At 56.5% G+C, this 18819-nt stretch overlaps 1 protein-coding gene across 3 annotated transcripts in view; it reads left to right on the top strand.

The window, feature by feature from the left end:
* Positions 1–18585, top strand: part of Lingo1 (leucine rich repeat and Ig domain containing 1) — a 145280-nt gene extending 126695 nt beyond the window's left edge. The window contains exons 1-3 of one of the 3 annotated variants that reach the window (XM_071608481.1): positions 1169–1760; positions 16358–18138; positions 18386–18585. In XM_071608481.1, coding sequence (XP_071464582.1) covers positions 1755–1760; positions 16358–18138; positions 18386–18437 — 1839 coding nt within the window. In that variant the 5' untranslated portion in view covers positions 1169–1754 and the 3' untranslated portion in view covers positions 18438–18585. Of the gene's footprint in view, positions 1–1168; positions 1761–16357 lie in introns of those variants that run through there. The other 2 variants (XM_027926087.3, XM_027926088.2) reach the window with 2 other exon arrangements.
* Positions 18586–18819: the final 234 nt, after the last annotated feature.

An 18819-nucleotide genomic window follows, 5' to 3' on the forward strand; every position in this document is an offset into this window, starting at 1 on the left:
GCAGTAATGTGCTAAAAGAGAAAGGGCCACTGTGCCTGGCGGTGACAGCATTGATGATGATTCTAATAAAACTGGTTGGTATTAAAGGGCATCTGGCTTCAAGTAGATGGAGGGGGTGTATAGTGGAAAGAGTTGAGTCCCAAAGAGTCCCAAAGCCTACTCTTCAGGCTTTGCCAAGACATCCTGCCTGCCTAGTCTCTTTATCTGTGCATCAAGGAGGATTTAGATCTCTAAGGAGAGGTCTCATTCCTTGGGAGCTAGCTCAAGCCTAGGCCAGGATTCTCCCTCCCGGCAAGACCTTTGGGGAGCCAGGTAGGAACGGCCAGGTCCAGACTGAGGCTCTGCACTGCCCTCTGCTGGTCACTGGGTGCAGTGCCCCCTGGCCACAACCGGTCAGAGAAGCCTGCTGCCCTCTGCTGGACAGGAATCCAGGCAGGGCGGACCCCCGCCGCAAATGCGGAAGCAAGACCCGGCATCGGGTTAGAACCGCGGAGCCAGCGCGGCTTCCTCAGTGTCCTTTGGCGCTTTTGGTTCCGCCGGCTCTGCCCCAAGACAGCTAGGATGTGGCCTCTCTAGAGTTTCGCGGACATTTCGAGAAGAGCAGGACAGAGGCTCAGAGACTGACCTCTCTCATGCCGCCCTCCAAACAACCCTGGCCAGGTGGGGAGCGCTGCCTGTTCACGTGTGTGTGTTCGTCCGCACGGCAGTGTGCGGTCGTACCAGTTAACACGTGTGATCACTGGTGCTCATATGCACACGCATGTGGCCAGACCCAATCACACGCGAACGGGTGCACACACCCAGGGAGAACCGCAGGCCCGATTCTCCTGGGCCGGGCTGACCCGGGACTCGGGGGGCCGCTGCTTTGTGCATGACCAGAGCGCGGGGGCGCCGGTTCCGACGCGAGGTTGGCGCCCCCCTCCACGGCGCCCCCCTCGCCAGTTTCATTGCCCCATCGGTGCAGGGCCGTGGTTGGGGCGCTCCTCGCTCTCCGCCCTCTTCGCCAAAAGGAGACCTCACCGCCCGCCCCCCCTTGGTTTTGCGGCCGCGCCTTCTCCTCCCCCTCCCGGCTCCCGCCGCTCGCTCGCTCGCTCCCTCCCTCCCTTCGTCCCTCCTCCCTCCCCGGCTCGCTGCTCGCTCCTTGCGCTCCCTCCCCGCGCCGCGGCAGAGCGCGGAGCCCGAGCGGGAGCCCGGGCGGGAGCCGGCGCGGGAGCCGGAGCGGGCGGCGGACGACAGCACGGGCGGCGGCAGCAGCGGCCAGTCCCGGAGCGCGCGGAGTCCCCACCCGCGCCGCTCCGGCCCCTCTCTCGACGCGGGGCTCCGAGCAGCATGCGTGTCCGCTGCCCGCCGGCCCCAGCCCTAGCCCTGGCCCCGGCCCTGCGGCGGAGCGCGCCCGGCCTCGACCCCGGCCCCAGCGGCAGAGGCGGCGGCGGCGGCTCCAGGCCGGCCGGGGGGGCAGAACCAGGCTCGTGGAGCCCGCGTCGCACGTCCTGAGCGCGTCCGCCCCTCCGCCCGCCGGGGCCGCGGCCTCCGCCTTCCCACTTCTGGGCCCCCGGACTGGGTCCGGCTTGGCTCCCACCCGCGTGGGGTAGACACACTGACCGCCAGCCCCGCGAGGGCGCGTGGACGGCCGGGCGGAGGTGTCGGAAGAGGAGGAGGAGACGGAGGAGGGGGCTGGGCAGGGGCTGGGGCCGGGCCGGCGGGAGAGACATGCGATTGGTGACCGAGCCGAGTGGACGGACGGCGCGCCCGAGATGCAGGTGAGCCCCGCTGCCGTGGTGAGCCAAGAGCGGTCAGCCCGCGGCGAGTGCCCCTGGGGGCCACCAGCGGCCCAGGCTTCTACCTCCTAGGGATGCAGGACACTCTAGTGTCCACCCAGACCTCCTTTGGGAGGGTCACAGGCCTGATCCCCTCCTAAGCCTCAGAAATAATTCCTCTTTTCTTATTTCTGCCACCCTAACATTTACAGATTGGTAAACTGGGATCCGGGAGCTGTGAAGGGTCCCCCACCAGCATCCCATTCCTGCTTTGGTGTCCCCCCTACTCCTTCCATTCTGAGCATTGGTCATGCAAAAGAGAAGCCCCTGTCTCTGTGAACCCCAGATCCCCCCAGGCAGTCCTCTCCTTCCCTAGGCACTCCCAAGCCAGTGGACACAGGTCAGGGACTGGGGTTCTCCTCAGGCTCCAGCCTGGATGGCGGCTCCCTCCCCACAGGAGCTTCGGCCCCTTTCCAGCTCCAGCCCAGGGAAAGAGAAATGAGGAGGGGGCGGAGTAAAGAGGAGAGGGAGTTGGGCAGAGGAGAACCCAGGAACCCTTTAGGGGCCTCCCCTTTGTCTGCCTTCAGCCGGGCTTCTCACCTCCTCTTGTCCCACTTTTCCTTCTGAGGCAGAGGGTGGGAGGTGGGAACCAGCTGTGAAGAGGGAGGTGAGGAAGGAGCCTCCTGCTTCCCCACCACACAACCTCTTTGGGTGGGCTATGGTGCTTTCTGCCCTCCAAGGCAGCCCCAGGAGACTTCTCTCTCTAGGTGGATCCCACTTTAAGGAGGAGGGGTGGGGCTGGGCCAGTGGACAGTCTCCTCTGGGCTTTTGGTGGGGTACCAGTCCAGCTTTCTTGTGCCTGCACCTCCCCTTTGTTCTCAGAGGTCCTGGGGTCTGGGTGGGGGAGAAGGGTCATGTGGGAGGATAGAAACAGCTCTGCCCTGTTGGGTGGGAGTGCCCGAGGCCCTGAGATGGAGGCAGTACCATCTGGGATAGCCCCTTCCTGCCAACCTTCCCTCGGTCCTCCTCTGCTTGGCTTGGGTAGCCAAAGGGTGCCCAGCCCAGCCTGGCCCCTGGTTCTCTGCTCAGCCCTGCTAGCCATTGTGCCAAAGGCTTCGCCACTGGGGCCTCCCTTGCCCGGAGAACCTGGGTCATCCAGCAGGTAGGGAGCCTGGGGCTTCCCCAGATCCAGTGAGGAGCGCTGGTAAGGAAAGACAGAGTCCACTGCTCTTGGGCTGTTTGTCCTTGTGTGGCCTGGGAGGGGCTCAGAGTCCTCCCACCACTGGGAAGGTGGTAGCCTTTGGTCTGCTGGGACAGCATAACTGTCCCTGCTTTCTACCCATGGCTGGAGACAAGGGGGTGGCAAGAGGGAAGAGGCCGAGAACTCCTTGAGCTCAGAAATGGGGCCAGGCAGCACCTAGCTGCCTCCTGGAGGCCGTTTAGCAGAGGTGAGACAGGCCCGCCCTAGGGGTCTTGTCTCTGCCCCCTGCCATCAGAAGTGTGTGATGGCCCTGGCTAGGTTCTGGTCCTGGTCCTGGGTAGTGTTCTTTAAGGCTTCAGTGCTCCCCAGACCTGGAGTTAGGGTGGGTCCCAAACCTGAGGGACCAGCTTTTATGGATGGGTGTGTGCTACAGGCCAAGGTTCAATGACCTGGGGAGAGTAGGGGCCAGGGGCGGGGGGGGGGGGGTGACTAGAAGGAAGGTGGAGACACCACTTTTTACCCTGCCATGAGCCTCTTTGATCCTAGGGGTCTTCTCCACCCACTTTTCCTATTCTGGATATTGTTTTTTAAAAACCGGAATTCTGGAGGGGCACTACCCTCCTCTCTCCAGAATGGGTTTCTGTTCAGCTTGAAGCGCACTGGCCCTTGGTACCAGGGTAGCTCTGCTGGTGCTGCTCCTTGGGTACCTGCGGAAGCAAAAGGCTGGAGCCATGTGGCTGAGATTGTGGGGGGGAGGGGGACATTCCTGTTGAGAAATGAGGCAGTTCATGTGACTTGGGCAGGGTCCCACAGAGGCATGAGGTAGCTTGTCAGGCAAGGTAAGGGAATGGGGCTAGGAGGGACCAGGGAGGGGTGGCAGTAGGTGGTAGTGGTTTCAGGGTTGGGGCCTTGGTTTGCTGGCAGAGGTCTTTTGATCTAGCTGTTGTGTGTGTGGCTTACCCTCTGATTGTTCTGTTCTGTTCCCATAAGTAGAGTTCCTCTACTTATGTCCCCATCCTCACCTGGTTTGGTCTAGCATCCCCACCCAAAAGGCCCTTCCTCTCCTTCTGACCCCTCCTCCAAGAAGCCTTCCCAACTGCTCCAAGTCACTGGTCCTCCTCACCCAAGCACCCACAGCTTAGAACCTCACTGGTTCACACCTAGTATTGTACGGTCTCATTCATTCCTGCATTTATTCTGCACCTTCTGTCAGAGCTGCCTGCTCGGGTCTGGGCTAGGCCTGCCCATGGTTCCCATGGATTGCCTTGAACAACCTGGACAAGTCTAGTACTCATCCCTCTGGCTCCCCTGCCTGGCCCCTGGGATGGGGCAGACCTTGGGAGGGAGCAGCTGTTAGTAGCTCTTCGTGGCAAAAACTACCTGGAGGGGCTACAGCGTCCTCAGCCTGCGTGGATGGCCAGAGCGAGTGTGGCATTGCCAAGGATGCTCCAGGCCGGAACTGGAGACCCGAGGCAGGGGATTCAGTGGCACGTGCAGGCTCTCAGAGAAGGGGGCTCTCCCTGGGGGCTGAGGTGATCTAGTTCTTAAGGAGGAGGGGAGACTGCCTGAGTAGCAGGCTTTGCAGAGACACAGGAAGCAGGGCTTCCAGGGTCAGGGAAGGTTCTCTGTGGAGAGAGTGTGAGAAGGCAGGGTCATTTCCAAATGGATCTGAGGCATTCTTGACATTGGCCTTTGTTTATGCATCGATTGAATGAATGAATATCTTGGAGTGCTGCAGGCCAGCAGAGCTGTGTGACAGCAATCTACTCCTGTGTTTTCAGTTTATTCAAAGTCATTTCATAATGATGCTGTGAGGAGTATGGACCCTGGAGCCAGAAACCTGGATTTAAATCCTGCCTCTGCCACTGCCTAGCTCTGTGACTTTGAGCAACCTAATCTCTCTGAGTGTCAGTCTCCTTTTCCATAGAGTGAGGACAACAACAGCAATATCTACCACCTATGAAGGGGTTGACAGTTAAATATGCTCATATATGCAAAACAATTTAAGAACAGAATCCAGTACACAGAACCACTTACTGAATGCTAACTACTCAGAGTTGGTAACAGTAAGATGCTCTCCATCTTAGCCTTGTAGGTGATACAGAGGTTTGATTTGATAGCTAAGAAAACAATCAGAGAGGTGGTGTGACTTGCCTCAGGTCCCCAGTCAACAAGCCTGGAGCTCACATGCTAAGCAAGCGCTATACTACTGAGCCACAACGCCAGCCCTCAATTCACATATTTAGTATTAGTACTAGTAATAGTAGTAGTCACGGTATAATGAACACCTGGACCTGCTCTCCAACTCGAACACTGGCATCCTTTTTTTTTTTTTTTTTAATATTTTTTAGTTGTTGATGGACCTTTTTTTAAAATTTATTTATATGCAGTGCTGAGAATCGAAGCCAGTACCTCACCATGCCAGGCAAGTGTACTACCACTGAGCCCCAGCCCCAGCCCAAACACTGGCATCTTGATATTGATGTCCATCTCCTGGGCTTCTCCACATCCCATCCATTGGTCCCTTTTTCTGAGGCAACTGCCACCCTAAATAATGCACTTGACATTCTCCTGCCTCTTGGAAATCATATATGTGGGGCTGGGGTTGCAACTCCATGCTAGAACCCTGCCAGGCATGCAGAAAGCCCTGGGCTCCATTTCTAGCACTGCAAAAAAAAAAAAATGAAAAATGAAAAAATTTTTATAAAATAAAATCATACATTTAAATGTATATAGATTTGTTCCAGCTATGTGCAGTCCTTTGGAATTTGCTTGTTTTCCTTCATCATCTTCTTAAGCTTCACCTGTATTGTTGCAAATAATAGTAGTTGTAGTTTATTCATATTCACTGATGTATCAAGCTCTGTCATAATTGAGTGTATTTCTTTTCCTCCTGTTGATGGGCATTTGGGTTGGTTTCCCTTTTTGGTGCTTACAAATAATATCACCACAAACCTTCTTGTCCCATCTCCCAAGGCAATATTAGTACTAGTAATAGAAATAGTAGTAATCATGGTAAAATGAACACCGGGATCTGCTCTCCAACTCGCTAGGAGCAGAATTGCCAGGTCATAGGGCATGTTTGGCTTTCCTAGGAAATGTGCCAAAGTATCTTCCAAATTGGTTGGACCAGTTTACATCTCCCCAGCAGGAGATGAGTGTTCCCACTGCCCCCCTTTCTTGCCGTCTTGGTTTTTACTGATTGACTGTAAAGTGGTGTTTCATTATGGCCTTGATTTGCATTTCTGGGACTCAAGGCTTCTGGTGGGAGATGGGGGTTGAGATGGGCAGTAGCCGGTGCGCAGTGATGCTCACTAGGGGTCATTCCCTCTGAACCTCAGTTTTCCCAGTTGTAGAGATGCTGTCTGTACAGCCCAGAGTTCAGGGATGGGCAGGAGCAGTCAGGGAGGACTCCCCAAGGAAATGGGAATGGGGGGGCAAAGAGGGCTCAAGTCCCTGCACATTGAAAGCAAAAGGAGAACAGCAAATTCTAAGAACCCTGTGGTGGCTCTGTGTCCACCTCAGGATGAAAAGGGGTGTTCCCGGCTTGCTGGGGGGAGGAAGCCTGTGCTTCGTTCTTTGAAAAGCCCCCCTTCTTCCACAGCCCTCTGAAAACCCAGTCTCTCTACAGCCTGGCACCTGGCATGGAGCCTGGCATTGGTGAGTGCTTAACAAGGGTTTGGTGACCCAGGGAATGAATGCTGGAGGGAACACAAATGTGTTAGTTCCTCCTTCACTCTCGCCTCCTTGGGGAGTCCCCTCTGACTGCTCTGCCCATGGAGTGAGAAAGGGGTGGCTGAGCAAGGTGACTCCTGGGCATTCAAGGGTCCCCAGTCACAAGACCAAAAGCCCCCTGGCCATCCAGAGGAGCTGAGAGCCATGCTGGCAGGCTCATTTGGAGTGGCTCCCTCTGCCAGCCTGGTGCACCAAGGATTGATTCCACACTGCCTTCCCCGCCTGGGCCTGGGCCCCTGGAGCTGGTGAGAGACGAGCGCCAGGGCTGGCGGAATAATTATGCCTATTTCATGTGACACCCAAATTGATTGCCGCCAGGGTGACATTACCAGGGCATTGTTCCTCATCTCCAACCTCTTATTACATGTTATTAGGGTGTGTGGTGTGTGTGTGTTTTTCTATTTTTTCCCATTTCGGGGAATCAATCTCTCCCTGCCACCTCCTCTGCCTCCCTCTGCAGAGACCAGCTCTGGGCCCTGAGAGGAGGCAGGGCCTGGCCAGCAACCTCTGCTTAGACTTTGCAGGGCTGCTCCTCCCCACAGGGGTCATCTCAAATCCCTTTACTTGGGGGCAAGAGGCGGCATCTCAGAGTCAAGAGGGGCTGCTGAGGTATCATCCTGCAGTGTTCTTGGTCCATGTCTCTGCTTGCATGCTGCTTGCGATGGGCTGCTCACTTCTAAGGTAGGTCTTCCTTCCTGCGCCGTCTAATCTTCCATCTGATTCCTCACACTGAGCAGAATGGGCCTCCTGTGTGGCTCCACCCATGGGTCTTGGCTGTGCTCTCTGGGCCTGTAGTGGACACCTGACAATTTTGGCCTCAGTGAGCCTCTAGGAGATTTGCAGAGGTGCCAGCTCCTCCCATCAAGTCTGAGCTTCTCATAAATGGGGCAGTGCGTGATCACATCAGTTGTGCCTGAGCAGGGCACGTGAGCACCTCTGTGTGTGTGACCAGAGGGCTCATCACCTCCTTGAAACAGTTCAGTTTACCCGCGTGGAAGAATGGGCAGAGAGATGGCCAGGATTCAATTGAACAGAGAGGATTTTGAACAGCCAGTGCCACAGTGGCAAAGTTATTATTGATAGTTTGCCAATTCATGTTGTAAATAACTTGTTGGACCTTGGTTTATGATGTATTAGGCGGTAATTTTTGAATCTTTTTCCCCTTTCAAAGAGAAATAACCCAAATCACTGCCCAGCCCTGACCTAGCCCCACCTTGGGTAAAGAGGCCATGTGATCCTTGTGTGATAATAAGGACAGAAGGTGTCTGCAGTTGGGAGACTGGGGTTCTTCCTAGGCCTCAGCCCTGAGGTTCTTCCCAAACCCATGCTATGGGACTTGGGCAAGTCCCTGAAGCTCTTGGGCCTGTTTTCTTAACTGTGTGTTGGTCTCTAAGGTCGTCATGCCTCTGGAGTCAGACAAGCTCAGGACCTTGAGCAGGTGAACTAATGACTCAGAGCCTCAGTTTCCTCATCAGTAAAGTGGGGTTAATGTGGCAGGACTGGCCAGGCCGTTCGGGAGACGCTTGGTGTGTGTGCTTTCTGTAAACGTCTTCCCTTCCCTCTGCCTGAACTCCTCCTCTGAGGGCAGCATAAAGTGTACCCTCCCTTTCCAGAGGAGGAGTTTGTGGTCTCAAGGGCTGAAGTCACTTGCCCAAGATCATGGAGGTCATCAAACCCTTGACCTTGAATTAGAGAGAGGTTGTATTCAAGAGTGGTGGGTTCCGCCTGAGAGTAACTGCCTCCAGCCTATCCCAGCTCTGCCACTTATCACTGTGTGAACTTGGACAAGTTCTGTCTCCCCTCTGTGCCTCGGTTCCCTAGTCAATAAAATGGGACTCATAAAACCAGCCTCCTCGGGTTGTTGTGAAGATCAGACAAGCTCATGCCTGGCACCTAGTCAGTGCTCTGTGTGTGTGTTCATTTTACCAGACACTGTAAGGAAGCAATGCTGAATGTAGACTCTGGAACCAAACTGTTTAGGTTCACATCATGCTATTCTGTGACCTTGAGCCAATTAGAACCTCTTTGTGCTTCTGTTTTTTTCCACCTGGAAAATGGGGATAATGACAGCATCTACCTCACTGGGCTGGCATGGGGTAAGACAAGGATTATAGGCAAGGTGCTTAGGATAGTGCTGGGCACACCAGAGGCCTCTAGAGGGGTTTCCCCAACCATTGTCCTCATAGTTAGTAGGTCTGTGGCTGATCCCAGATCCCATGCTAATCCCCCCACTTCCTGCAGCTCCCCCTGCCCACCCTGGGTCTGTGAGACGATACCCTCCCCGTTCCCAGCCCAAGGCCTTGGCTCTCCTAGGCAGGGCTGCTAGTTTCCAGGCCAGCCTGAGCTGTTCCCAGGGTGAGGAGCCCTGAGGGCTGGAGCATCTGGGAGGAGTGCCCAGGGGTCCCAGGAAAGTGTGAGGGAATGAATATATGAGCAGGAGTGTCCTAAGGAGGCACTGGCCTGGGCAGGAGATGGGGCAAAGGGCTTCAGGGGTGCCTTCTTGTCCCCAAGAGCCTGAGTTGGTGTCTTATAGACCTAAGAAGGGAAATGTGGGGGCATAGGACCTGGGTTTTCCTTGGGCCCCCTCAGGTCACCCCACATAAGACACTTGCCTACCTTTCCAGCTCTGGGACAGCACCCCGTCCAGAGGATGCTGTCCACTGAGGCAGGCCCAGCACAGGGAGCCTGAGGAGGGGCTGGCAGGGCCATGAGCAGTCCAAGCCTCCCCAGGCCATGAGGCACATGTGCTGGCCAGAGGCCTCAAGTCCAGTGCCCTTAGCTCCCCCAGAATCCTCCTCCTCGAGGCCCTGCCCCACCCCTGCTTCTCTCCACCAGGCTGGCCACTCCTGGAGGGCAGAGTCTATATATAGAAGCCTTTAAACACTAAGATGCTTTGACAATTAAAATTCATAATTTATCCCACAAATGGCCTGGGGCTGTGGGCTGGCCGGAAGGCTGACTTCTCCTGAAATGGGCTGTGCTCTGGTGGGGTGGGTGTGGGGTAGGTGGGGGCGCTCCTCCCTCATGTGCAGGGGCCAGGTGCTTGCCCAGGGAGACGTGGGGAGTCCAGGGCAGCCAGGGGTGCCAGGTAGCTGCTCAGGCCTCACTTGCCCCGGCAGGCAGGCAGGCAGGCAGCCATTCCAGGCCCAGTCAGCACCCTCCAGTAGACCATGGGCAGCCGAGAGACCAGGTGAGCACGTTGGGAGAAGATTGAGTTTCCAACTGCGCCTCAGAGATGGGGTTGGTGGCTCTGGGCCAGGAGAGCCAGGGAGTGGGGTGAGGAGGGAGAGCAGCGCGTGCGCACATGTACAGAGACACACACACAGGCCACACACACTGGTGTCCCCCCCACCACACACACACACACACACACACACACCCCTCAGGGGCTCAGTAACTCTTTGCCAGAACCAAGAGCAAGAGAAAAATAAAGAATTATACACGACAAAGGACATGACCTCAATTTTCTTCCAGGTTGATTTTTCTCTCCCCGTGGGGGGCAGCAGGAGGAGGAGGGGGAGCAGGGAGGGCCAGCCAAGGCAGGCAGGCCAGCCAGGGAGGGACACCGAGAGCTGAGGCCGCCCAGCTCGGCTCTGTCAGCCTGGCTTTCTCCTGCAGGAGCTCTGCCTGGGCCCTGGACCCCTCTTCCCAGGGCCCCTAGTGCAGTGGCCTGTCCTGTCCTGCTATGCCAGGAGGTGACCCCGCTGCCTCCCACACCCTAGCCCTGCTAGATTGCCTTGGCCCTGACTGAAATTCCCCATTAGCGCTCACACCTTGGCCATTACCAGCCCTTCACACCTCAGCAGGGATTAGCCTGGGGAAAGCCCAACTGAAGCCTGAAAAGGGATGGGATCAGGATTGGGGGTAGGAGAGAAGCCATTAAGAGTCTCTGGATGCTGACCAGGCCACAAGTCACCATGGCCAGAGCACCTTTGCTGGCCCTGTGCTGTCTGGACACCACCCTCCCCTGCCTCTGGCGTGGGGATCTGAGCAGCCCAGACTGCTGGCCGCTCCTCCTCCCGGAGGCCTGCACGGAGCAGACTGGGTAGAGTCCTGCGCCCAGTATTCTCATGGGCCACCCCATAGTCTCCTGGGCAGTCCCCACAGTTGTGTGATAGGCTCTCTTGACTGTCCCTTTGAGTGGACAGGCCAGACCTAGGGGTGCTGAGCTGAATGAGGCCTAGCCCTGGGTGGCATTCTCAATCTGGGGGCCCCAGAAGCACCACTGGGGGGGAGGAAACACATGGGCAGTGCCTGGCAGAGGGTGGCCTGAGACCTGGAGAGGACCTGGAGGTTGATCCCTTCTTCCTGGGGGTTGAGAAGAGCTCCTGGATGGGGAGGGGACCCTGAACTGGGTCATGAAGGTATCACAGATCTCTAGCTTGGAGCGGCAGGAGGATGGGCCCAGGCTGGGGTGACTGTGGAGTGCTTTCTGGAAGGCCCTCACGCCATCCCCAACCGCTTGGTTCTGGCTGCCTCTGAGAAGATGTGTTTTCTTGTAATGGGCATTACCATGCTTTTAAATGATGGAGCCAGCCGCACCTAGAGCTGAACACAAAGAAGGGACTGCTTTCTGGCCACTGGACTTGGGGAAGCAAGATGCCTGCGTGCCGCTGAGGACTGGCACCTTCCCTCAGCCCTGGGGCCTTAGCCTAGCCCGGCCATGACATGCTGGCCCCTCCCTGGAGTGGCCTGCAAGATCCTGGAGAATCCCACTTCACACCGGAAGGCTCTGAGGACAGGCAGACCCACCAGGGATCAGAGGTCTGCCACTGCCCAGCTTTGTTGCCTTGGTCTGGGACAAGTGACTTCCCTCTCTGAAGTCTAGTTTTCTCACCTGTAAAGCAGGTGTTGCTGGAGAGTTTCTGAGACAGTGTGTGAAAAGCCCCAAACCCCGCCCATTGCTGGAGGTCTCCAAATACTAGTCCCTCCCCTTTTCTGATTGGCTGTGTGGGCCACCTGTCTGGGTGCTGTAAGGAGACACAGTCCTGCCTGCCAGGGGCCTCCAGATGCTGGTTATGGAACAGGGTGACTCCCTTTGAGGTTCCCCAAGCACACCCATGAGTGACCTTCACCCCTTCTCCACCAGTCACCCTCTTGTCTTGAGCCCTTGAGCAACAGCTGGAATGAGAGCCCCCAACCAACTTGGGGCCACCTTCACAGAGATTCTCCCAGCTCAGGTGAAACTGCAGTGTGGAGCCTGGGCCCCTCTCCCCTGCCTCTCCCCTGCTTGTCCAGTTGGGAGAAGTCCAGTTCCTGTTGCCAACTCCTTCAGGGACCCTGGAATCCAGCCACTCACTGTGCAATGGGGGAAGTAGGCTAGAGAGTGCAGGCATTGCCCGAGGTCACACAGTGACCAGTGGCTGCAGAGAACTACTTGTGGCCTGTGTCAGGCACATGAAGGTGTGGGTGTTGACTAGAGCTTGTCCGTCCCCACTGTGGGGTCAGCTCAGAGCCCAGGTCTCACCCTCTGCAGGGCAGGTTGATGGCCCCACTTCTCTGCACCCTCCAATAACCCCTGATCTGGGACCAGGGCTGCCGTAGACTCTGTGCCTCATGCCCTGGGCACAGCTGTCTCTGCTGCCCACCTGCCTGCCTTTGATGTTTATATTTTCTTTTTTATTTATTGGCCCAATTTTTAATTTTTGCCCTTGTGGAAAACCCTTCAGGGGGCAAGGATCCAAACTAAAGCACTGATTAAAATGCATAAAACACCTCTCTGCAGCAACGCAGGAGTGGCCAGCAGGACTGACCATGCCAGGAAGGCAAGAACCACACGTTGCCAGTCAGACATGATGGCCCCAGCATCCCTAGATAACAGGGATGCCATGGAGGTGTGAGACGTGGGACTAGGCCCAGCGTGCTGCAATCTTGCTAGGCCACAAGAGCATAGTCAAGATCTCCAGGCCTTAGTTTCCACACCTTGCAGTCACCTGTAAAAGACAGAGGATGAGATGATTCAGAGGATGTGCCCACCAGGGCTGTCCTGTCCTGTGGAGCCTGGCCCACCACACTGAGCGTGTAATTGTCTGGCTTGTTGGTGGCAGCTAGACAGAGCGAGTCAAACCAGCTTTTCCATCAACACATTTAAATTCCCTGGGTATCAGCAGAGCAGAGTGGCTCATACCTATAGTCCCAGCAACTCGGGAGGCTGAGGCAGGAGGATGGCAAGTTCAAAGCCAACTTAAGCAACTTAGTGAGACCCTGTCTAAATATTTAAAAATATTTAAAAGGGGAGGAGGGTACTGGGGATGTAGTTGAGTGGTTAAGTACCCCTGTGTTCAATCCTCAATACTGGGGGAAAAAAATAAACTTAGGTATTATTGTTCCAGGGTCAGCCCCATTAGAGAGGCTTCTTTCTTTTTTTTTTTTTTTTTTTTATTTTTTATTGTTGGTTGTTCAAAACATTACAAATTTCTTGACATATCATATTCCACACTTTGATTCAAGTGGGTTATGAACTCCCACCTTCACCCCATACACAGATTGCAGAATCACATCAGTTACACATCCATTGATATACATATTGCCATACTAGTGTCTGTTGTGCTCAGCTGCCTTTCCCATCCTCCACCCTCCCCCCTCCCCACCTCTCCCCTCCCCTCCCCTCCTCTCTCTCTACCCCCTCCACTGTATAACCCTGAGGGTCTCCTTCCATTTCCATGCAATTTCCCTTCTCTCTCCCTTTCCCTCCCACCTCTCATCCCTGTTAAATGTTAATCTTCTTCTCCTGCTCTTCGTCCCTACTCTGATCTTAGTTACTCTCCTTATATCACAGAAGACATTTGGCATTTGTTTTTTAGGGATTGGCTAGCTTCACTTAGCATAATCTGCTCTAATATAGAGGCTTCTTTCTACCCCTGCAAAAACTCACTCATGCCTCTGTTTCAAAGAACACTCATCCTGGCCTGTTCTGTGCCACACCTTGGGCACCTTACCCTAGCAGGTGGGACAAATACATCAGCAATTATTTGGCCCAGTCTGAATTATACAGGAGAGGCACCAAGTGCTGAGGCCTCGAAGCAGGTTTCCCTCTTTGCCCAGGTCACTAGGAAGCTCCACTTTAGTCATATGCAGGACTTTGAGGCATTCTTTCCTGACTTCCTTTCTTTAGCTTTCATTTCTTTATCATCTTGTAGCATAACTTTTCATAATTGGAGGCAGTGGGTTCAAATCACTTTTGGAATGAGGAATGCTATGCAGACTCGCACGGTATCACTATCAAGAAGAGCGAGAACGCCATGGGGGAGGTGATGGCTGATGGAGTGGGGCACGGAGGGATTCCAGGAAGGGAGGGCCTTTAGAGTGGGAACACAAAGACTGCTGGGATCGGAGGCTGGGACAGTTCTCCAAAAGGGGACAGCTTAAAGGTTGGAATATGGCACTTCTGGGAGAGTGGTGGGAAAGGAGGTTGACGGGTGGTTGATGGGCAGGTCAAGGTCAGGTGATTAAAAATGTGGAATGCCAGGTACATTCTGTATGAGGGACTTCCAGCATCTCAAGGGGGCCTGTGTCCTCACTGTCCCTCTCCTTCCTCAACCTCCTTTCCAGCAGCTCCCACACCACCCACCAGTTCAGCCCTGAGCTGGGTGCTAAAAGTCCTATTTACCTCTTGAGGTCCCCAGCCTCACACCCGCGCCAGTCCCAGCTGCTGGCCCAATTACTTATTGATCGCCTGTCAGGATGTTTGCTTTTCTGGTGGGTCATTGGAGCGTGTGTGACTGTGGAAAATGGCCTAGTGGGGGTGGGGTGGAGAGAAGCTGAACCACAGAAGAATCTGGCAAGAGAATGAAAGGACTGGGGGTGGGAGTTGGACAGAGCCCTTAGGGATAACAAAGCCTTCCAGATTCCATAACATGTCACTGACACAAAATCTTGAGTCCTCTCTGGTTAATCAGTCACTTAGTCAATCAACAACCAGGAAACACCTGTCAATCCTGGAAGACCAGTGGAGCATTCCAGAGTGTGTTATATCTTTGGAATGTGACAGACCAGAGCTCCTACCCCACATCTGCTCCCTCTGTTGGCTAGGTGTCCTGGGACAGCCACAGCATCTCTGAGCCTTAGTTGCCTTAACAGTTTTGATTAACAAGTATGGATGATCTGTGGCCTTGAAGTAGAGGCTGTATGAAGATGGGGAGGATTGGGAGGGGTGGAGGAAGGACAGAGTGGGACACCCAACCGGGGCCTCCCTGGCATGCAGCGAGCCCTTTTCAGGGCCAGGAGTATAGGAAATAGACACAGCCGCAGAGTTTCAAGGGTGCTGGGGGCCGGGTGGAGGAGCAGAGATGGGTCCTTACCCACCAGCAACAGGAGATCTGCAGCTCTGTGTCCACAGACTGTCTGGTCCACCTGCAATCACTTGGAGGCAATGGCTCCTGGAGTCGGAACTAGGCCTCCCCAACACCCCTCCACCTGCTTGCCACTGTGGAGGTGGGAAGGGAGGGGCAGGCCGGGGCAGGAGGTGTCTGGGGGATTCCTCTGAAAATGGGATGGGAGAGTAATGAGGGGCTGTTCCCACACACCCCTAGCTTACTCCACCCACAGCCTGTACTCGATCCCTGGCACTGTCTCTTGTCACCACGCCTAAGCGCCACGTTTCTTCAGGGCCCACGTTTAGCAAGCCTCACGCTCTTGCTGTGCAGTGTGGACCAGAGCCTCCAGGGCTGTCCCTCCTGGGCTGTGGGAACCCGGCTCTTTTCTGCTTCTAGCAGCTGCACAGAATCCTGGTGCTAGGGAGAGCTGACCAGAGCCCTGAGAGGCAGAAGAGGGTGAGGGGTCTTTGGAAGAACACTCTCCCCACTGGGGGTCAAAGAAAGCTTCACAGAGCAGTGGGCCTCAATCAGGCCTTCCAGAGGGGATTTCAGTGGGCGGGGTGGTGCGGGGAGCAGTCTTCTGGGAGGACCATAGCGCCAAGGCCAGGATGCAGGAGAACGTGTTCCCTGGGCTGAGGAGCCTTAGCTGAGTCAGCATTGGGGCCCAGAGGAAGGAGAGTCTGGGGGATTCCACAGGGTGGCCAGCTGGGATTTGCAGGGCCGGCTACTGGCTTCTGGATGGGGATGCCCAACCCTGAACCCAGAGCCCCACCAGGGAGCAGATCGGTGAGAATAACAGGTACTTTTAGAAGTGTGCTGAGTGCCTAGGACTTGGGCTTAGGCGCAGTGCTGGTGGAGAGGGGAATAGTGTCTGCCCACCTTGCTCTCAGAGCCCCAGCTGCCTCGCAAGCCCTCATCCAGCCTGCTGGGGGCCAGGCAGGCTCCTCCTCACTCCTCTCTGGGCTTTCCCCAGAAAGCTCTACCCTTGAGCCACTTTGATCCCCTTTGTGAGCCCCAGGGAAGCTCAGCAGGGCTGGCTTTATTCCTCATGGAGCAGAGGGATTAAGGAGGTGGCACTGTCCCTTTCCTGAACCCACCTTATCTTCAGGATGCCCAGAGGGCTCTGGGCAGGGCAAGAGGCAAGGGGGAAGCAGGCTGGGCAGCAGGAGGCCCTCTGACCTGAGCATCTGGACCTCACTATGGGGTCCCAAGAGGTGTCCTGTGTTACTGTGCACCCTGTCTATCTGCATCAGGGACACCCTGATGGGGCACAGAGGGCTCAGGGTGGGGTCTTACCAAATACTGGCCTCTCATTGCCACCTCTGTCCTGTGCTTGCTTCCGGCTACAGGTGAGCGAGAGGATGCTGGCGGGGGGCGCAAGGAGCATGCCCAGCCCCCTCCTGGCCTGCTGGCAGCCCATCCTCCTGCTAGTGCTGGGCTCAGTGCTGTCAGGCTCGGCCACAGGCTGCCCACCTCGCTGTGAGTGCTCGGCCCAGGACCGTGCTGTGCTCTGCCACCGCAAGCGCTTCGTGGCGGTGCCCGAGGGCATCCCCACGGAGACGCGCCTGCTGGACCTGGGCAAGAACCGCATCAAGACCCTCAACCAGGACGAGTTTGCCAGCTTCCCGCACCTAGAGGAGCTGGAGCTCAACGAGAACATCGTGAGCGCCGTGGAGCCCGGCGCCTTCAACAACCTCTTCAACCTCCGGACGCTGGGGCTCCGCAGCAACCGCCTGAAGCTCATCCCCCTGGGCGTCTTCACAGGCCTCAGCAACCTGACCAAGCTGGACATCAGCGAGAACAAGATCGTCATCCTGCTGGACTACATGTTCCAGGACCTGTACAACCTCAAGTCGCTGGAGGTCGGCGACAACGACCTCGTCTACATCTCCCACCGGGCCTTCAGCGGCCTCAACAGCCTGGAGCAGCTGACGCTGGAGAAATGCAATCTGACCTCCATCCCCACGGAGGCGCTGTCTCACCTGCACGGTCTCATCGTCCTGCGGCTCCGGCACCTCAACATCAACGCCATCCGGGACTACTCCTTCAAGAGGCTGTACCGGCTCAAGGTCCTGGAGATCTCCCATTGGCCCTATCTGGACACCATGACCCCCAACTGCCTCTACGGCCTCAACCTGACGTCCCTGTCCATCACACACTGCAATCTGACCGCCGTGCCCTACCTGGCCGTGCGCCACCTGGTCTATCTCCGTTTCCTCAACCTCTCCTACAACCCCATCGGCACCATAGAGGGCTCCATGTTGCATGAGCTGCTACGGCTGCAGGAGATCCAGCTGGTGGGCGGGCAGCTGGCTGTGGTGGAGCCCTATGCCTTCCGCGGCCTCAACTACCTGCGTGTGCTCAACGTCTCTGGCAACCAGCTGACCACCCTGGAGGAGTCCGCCTTCCACTCGGTGGGCAACCTGGAGACTCTCATCCTGGACTCCAACCCTCTGGCCTGCGACTGCCGGCTCCTGTGGGTGTTCCGGCGCCGCTGGCGGCTCAACTTCAACCGGCAGCAGCCCACGTGCGCCACACCCGAGTTCGTACAGGGCAAGGAGTTCAAGGACTTCCCGGATGTGCTCCTGCCCAACTACTTCACCTGCCGCCGCGCCCGCATCCGGGACCGCAAGGCCCAGCAGGTGTTTGTGGATGAGGGCCACACGGTGCAGTTCGTGTGCCGGGCGGATGGCGACCCGCCGCCCGCCATCCTCTGGCTCTCACCCCGCAAGCACCTGGTCTCGGCCAAGAGCAATGGGCGGCTCACGGTCTTCCCCGACGGCACGCTGGAGGTGCGCTACGCCCAGGTACAGGACAACGGCACGTACCTGTGCATCGCAGCCAACGCGGGTGGCAACGACTCCATGCCCGCCCACCTGCACGTACGCAGCTACTCGCCCGACTGGCCCCATCAGCCCAACAAGACGTTTGCCTTCATCTCCAACCAGCCGGGTGAGGGAGAGGCCAACAGCACCCGCGCCACCGTGCCTTTCCCCTTCGACATCAAGACCCTCATCATCGCCACCACCATGGGCTTCATCTCCTTCCTGGGCGTGGTCCTCTTCTGCCTGGTGCTGCTGTTCCTCTGGAGCCGGGGCAAGGGCAACACGAAGCACAACATCGAGATAGAGTACGTGCCCCGGAAGTCAGACGCGGGCATCAGCTCGGCGGACGCGCCCCGCAAGTTCAACATGAAGATGATATGAGGACAGGGCGGGGGGCAGGGACCCCCGGCGCGCCGGGCAGGGGAAGGGGCCTGGCCGCAGCTGCTCACTCCCCGGTCTTTCCCACCTCCCCTGTGCCCCTCCACACACTCTTTCTCCCTCCCACCCCCGCTGCCCCCCGCCAGCCCTCACTACCTGCCCTCTTTTTACCAGGACCTCAGAAGTCCAGGCCTGGGGACCCCACCTGCACAGGGGCTTGCATTGACAAACTGGAGTGAAGAGCCGACGAACAGACAGGCAGCAGAGTCAATGATTCAATTAAAAAAAAAAGTTACGAACTTCCTCTGTAACTTGGGTTTCAATAGTTATGGATTTTTATGAAAACTTGAAATAATAAAAAGAGAAAAAAACTATTTCCTATAGCTAGTCGGAATGCAAACTTTTGACGTCCTGATTGCTCCAGGGCCTTCTTCCAACTCAGTTTCTTGTTTTTCTCTTCCTCCTTTCTCTTCTCTTCCCCTATGGGGAGGGATCACTCAGGAAAACAGGAAAGGAGGTTCCAGCCCCCACCCTCTGCCCATGTGCTGGGGCGCCATCAGGAGCAGGCTGGGTGGCAGGTCTGGGCGCTGCTCTGGGCTGGCTGGGTG

This window comes from Marmota flaviventris, chromosome 2 (genome assembly GCF_047511675.1).
Source record: "Marmota flaviventris isolate mMarFla1 chromosome 2, mMarFla1.hap1, whole genome shotgun sequence".
Taxonomy (NCBI): domain Eukaryota; kingdom Metazoa; phylum Chordata; class Mammalia; order Rodentia; family Sciuridae; genus Marmota; species Marmota flaviventris.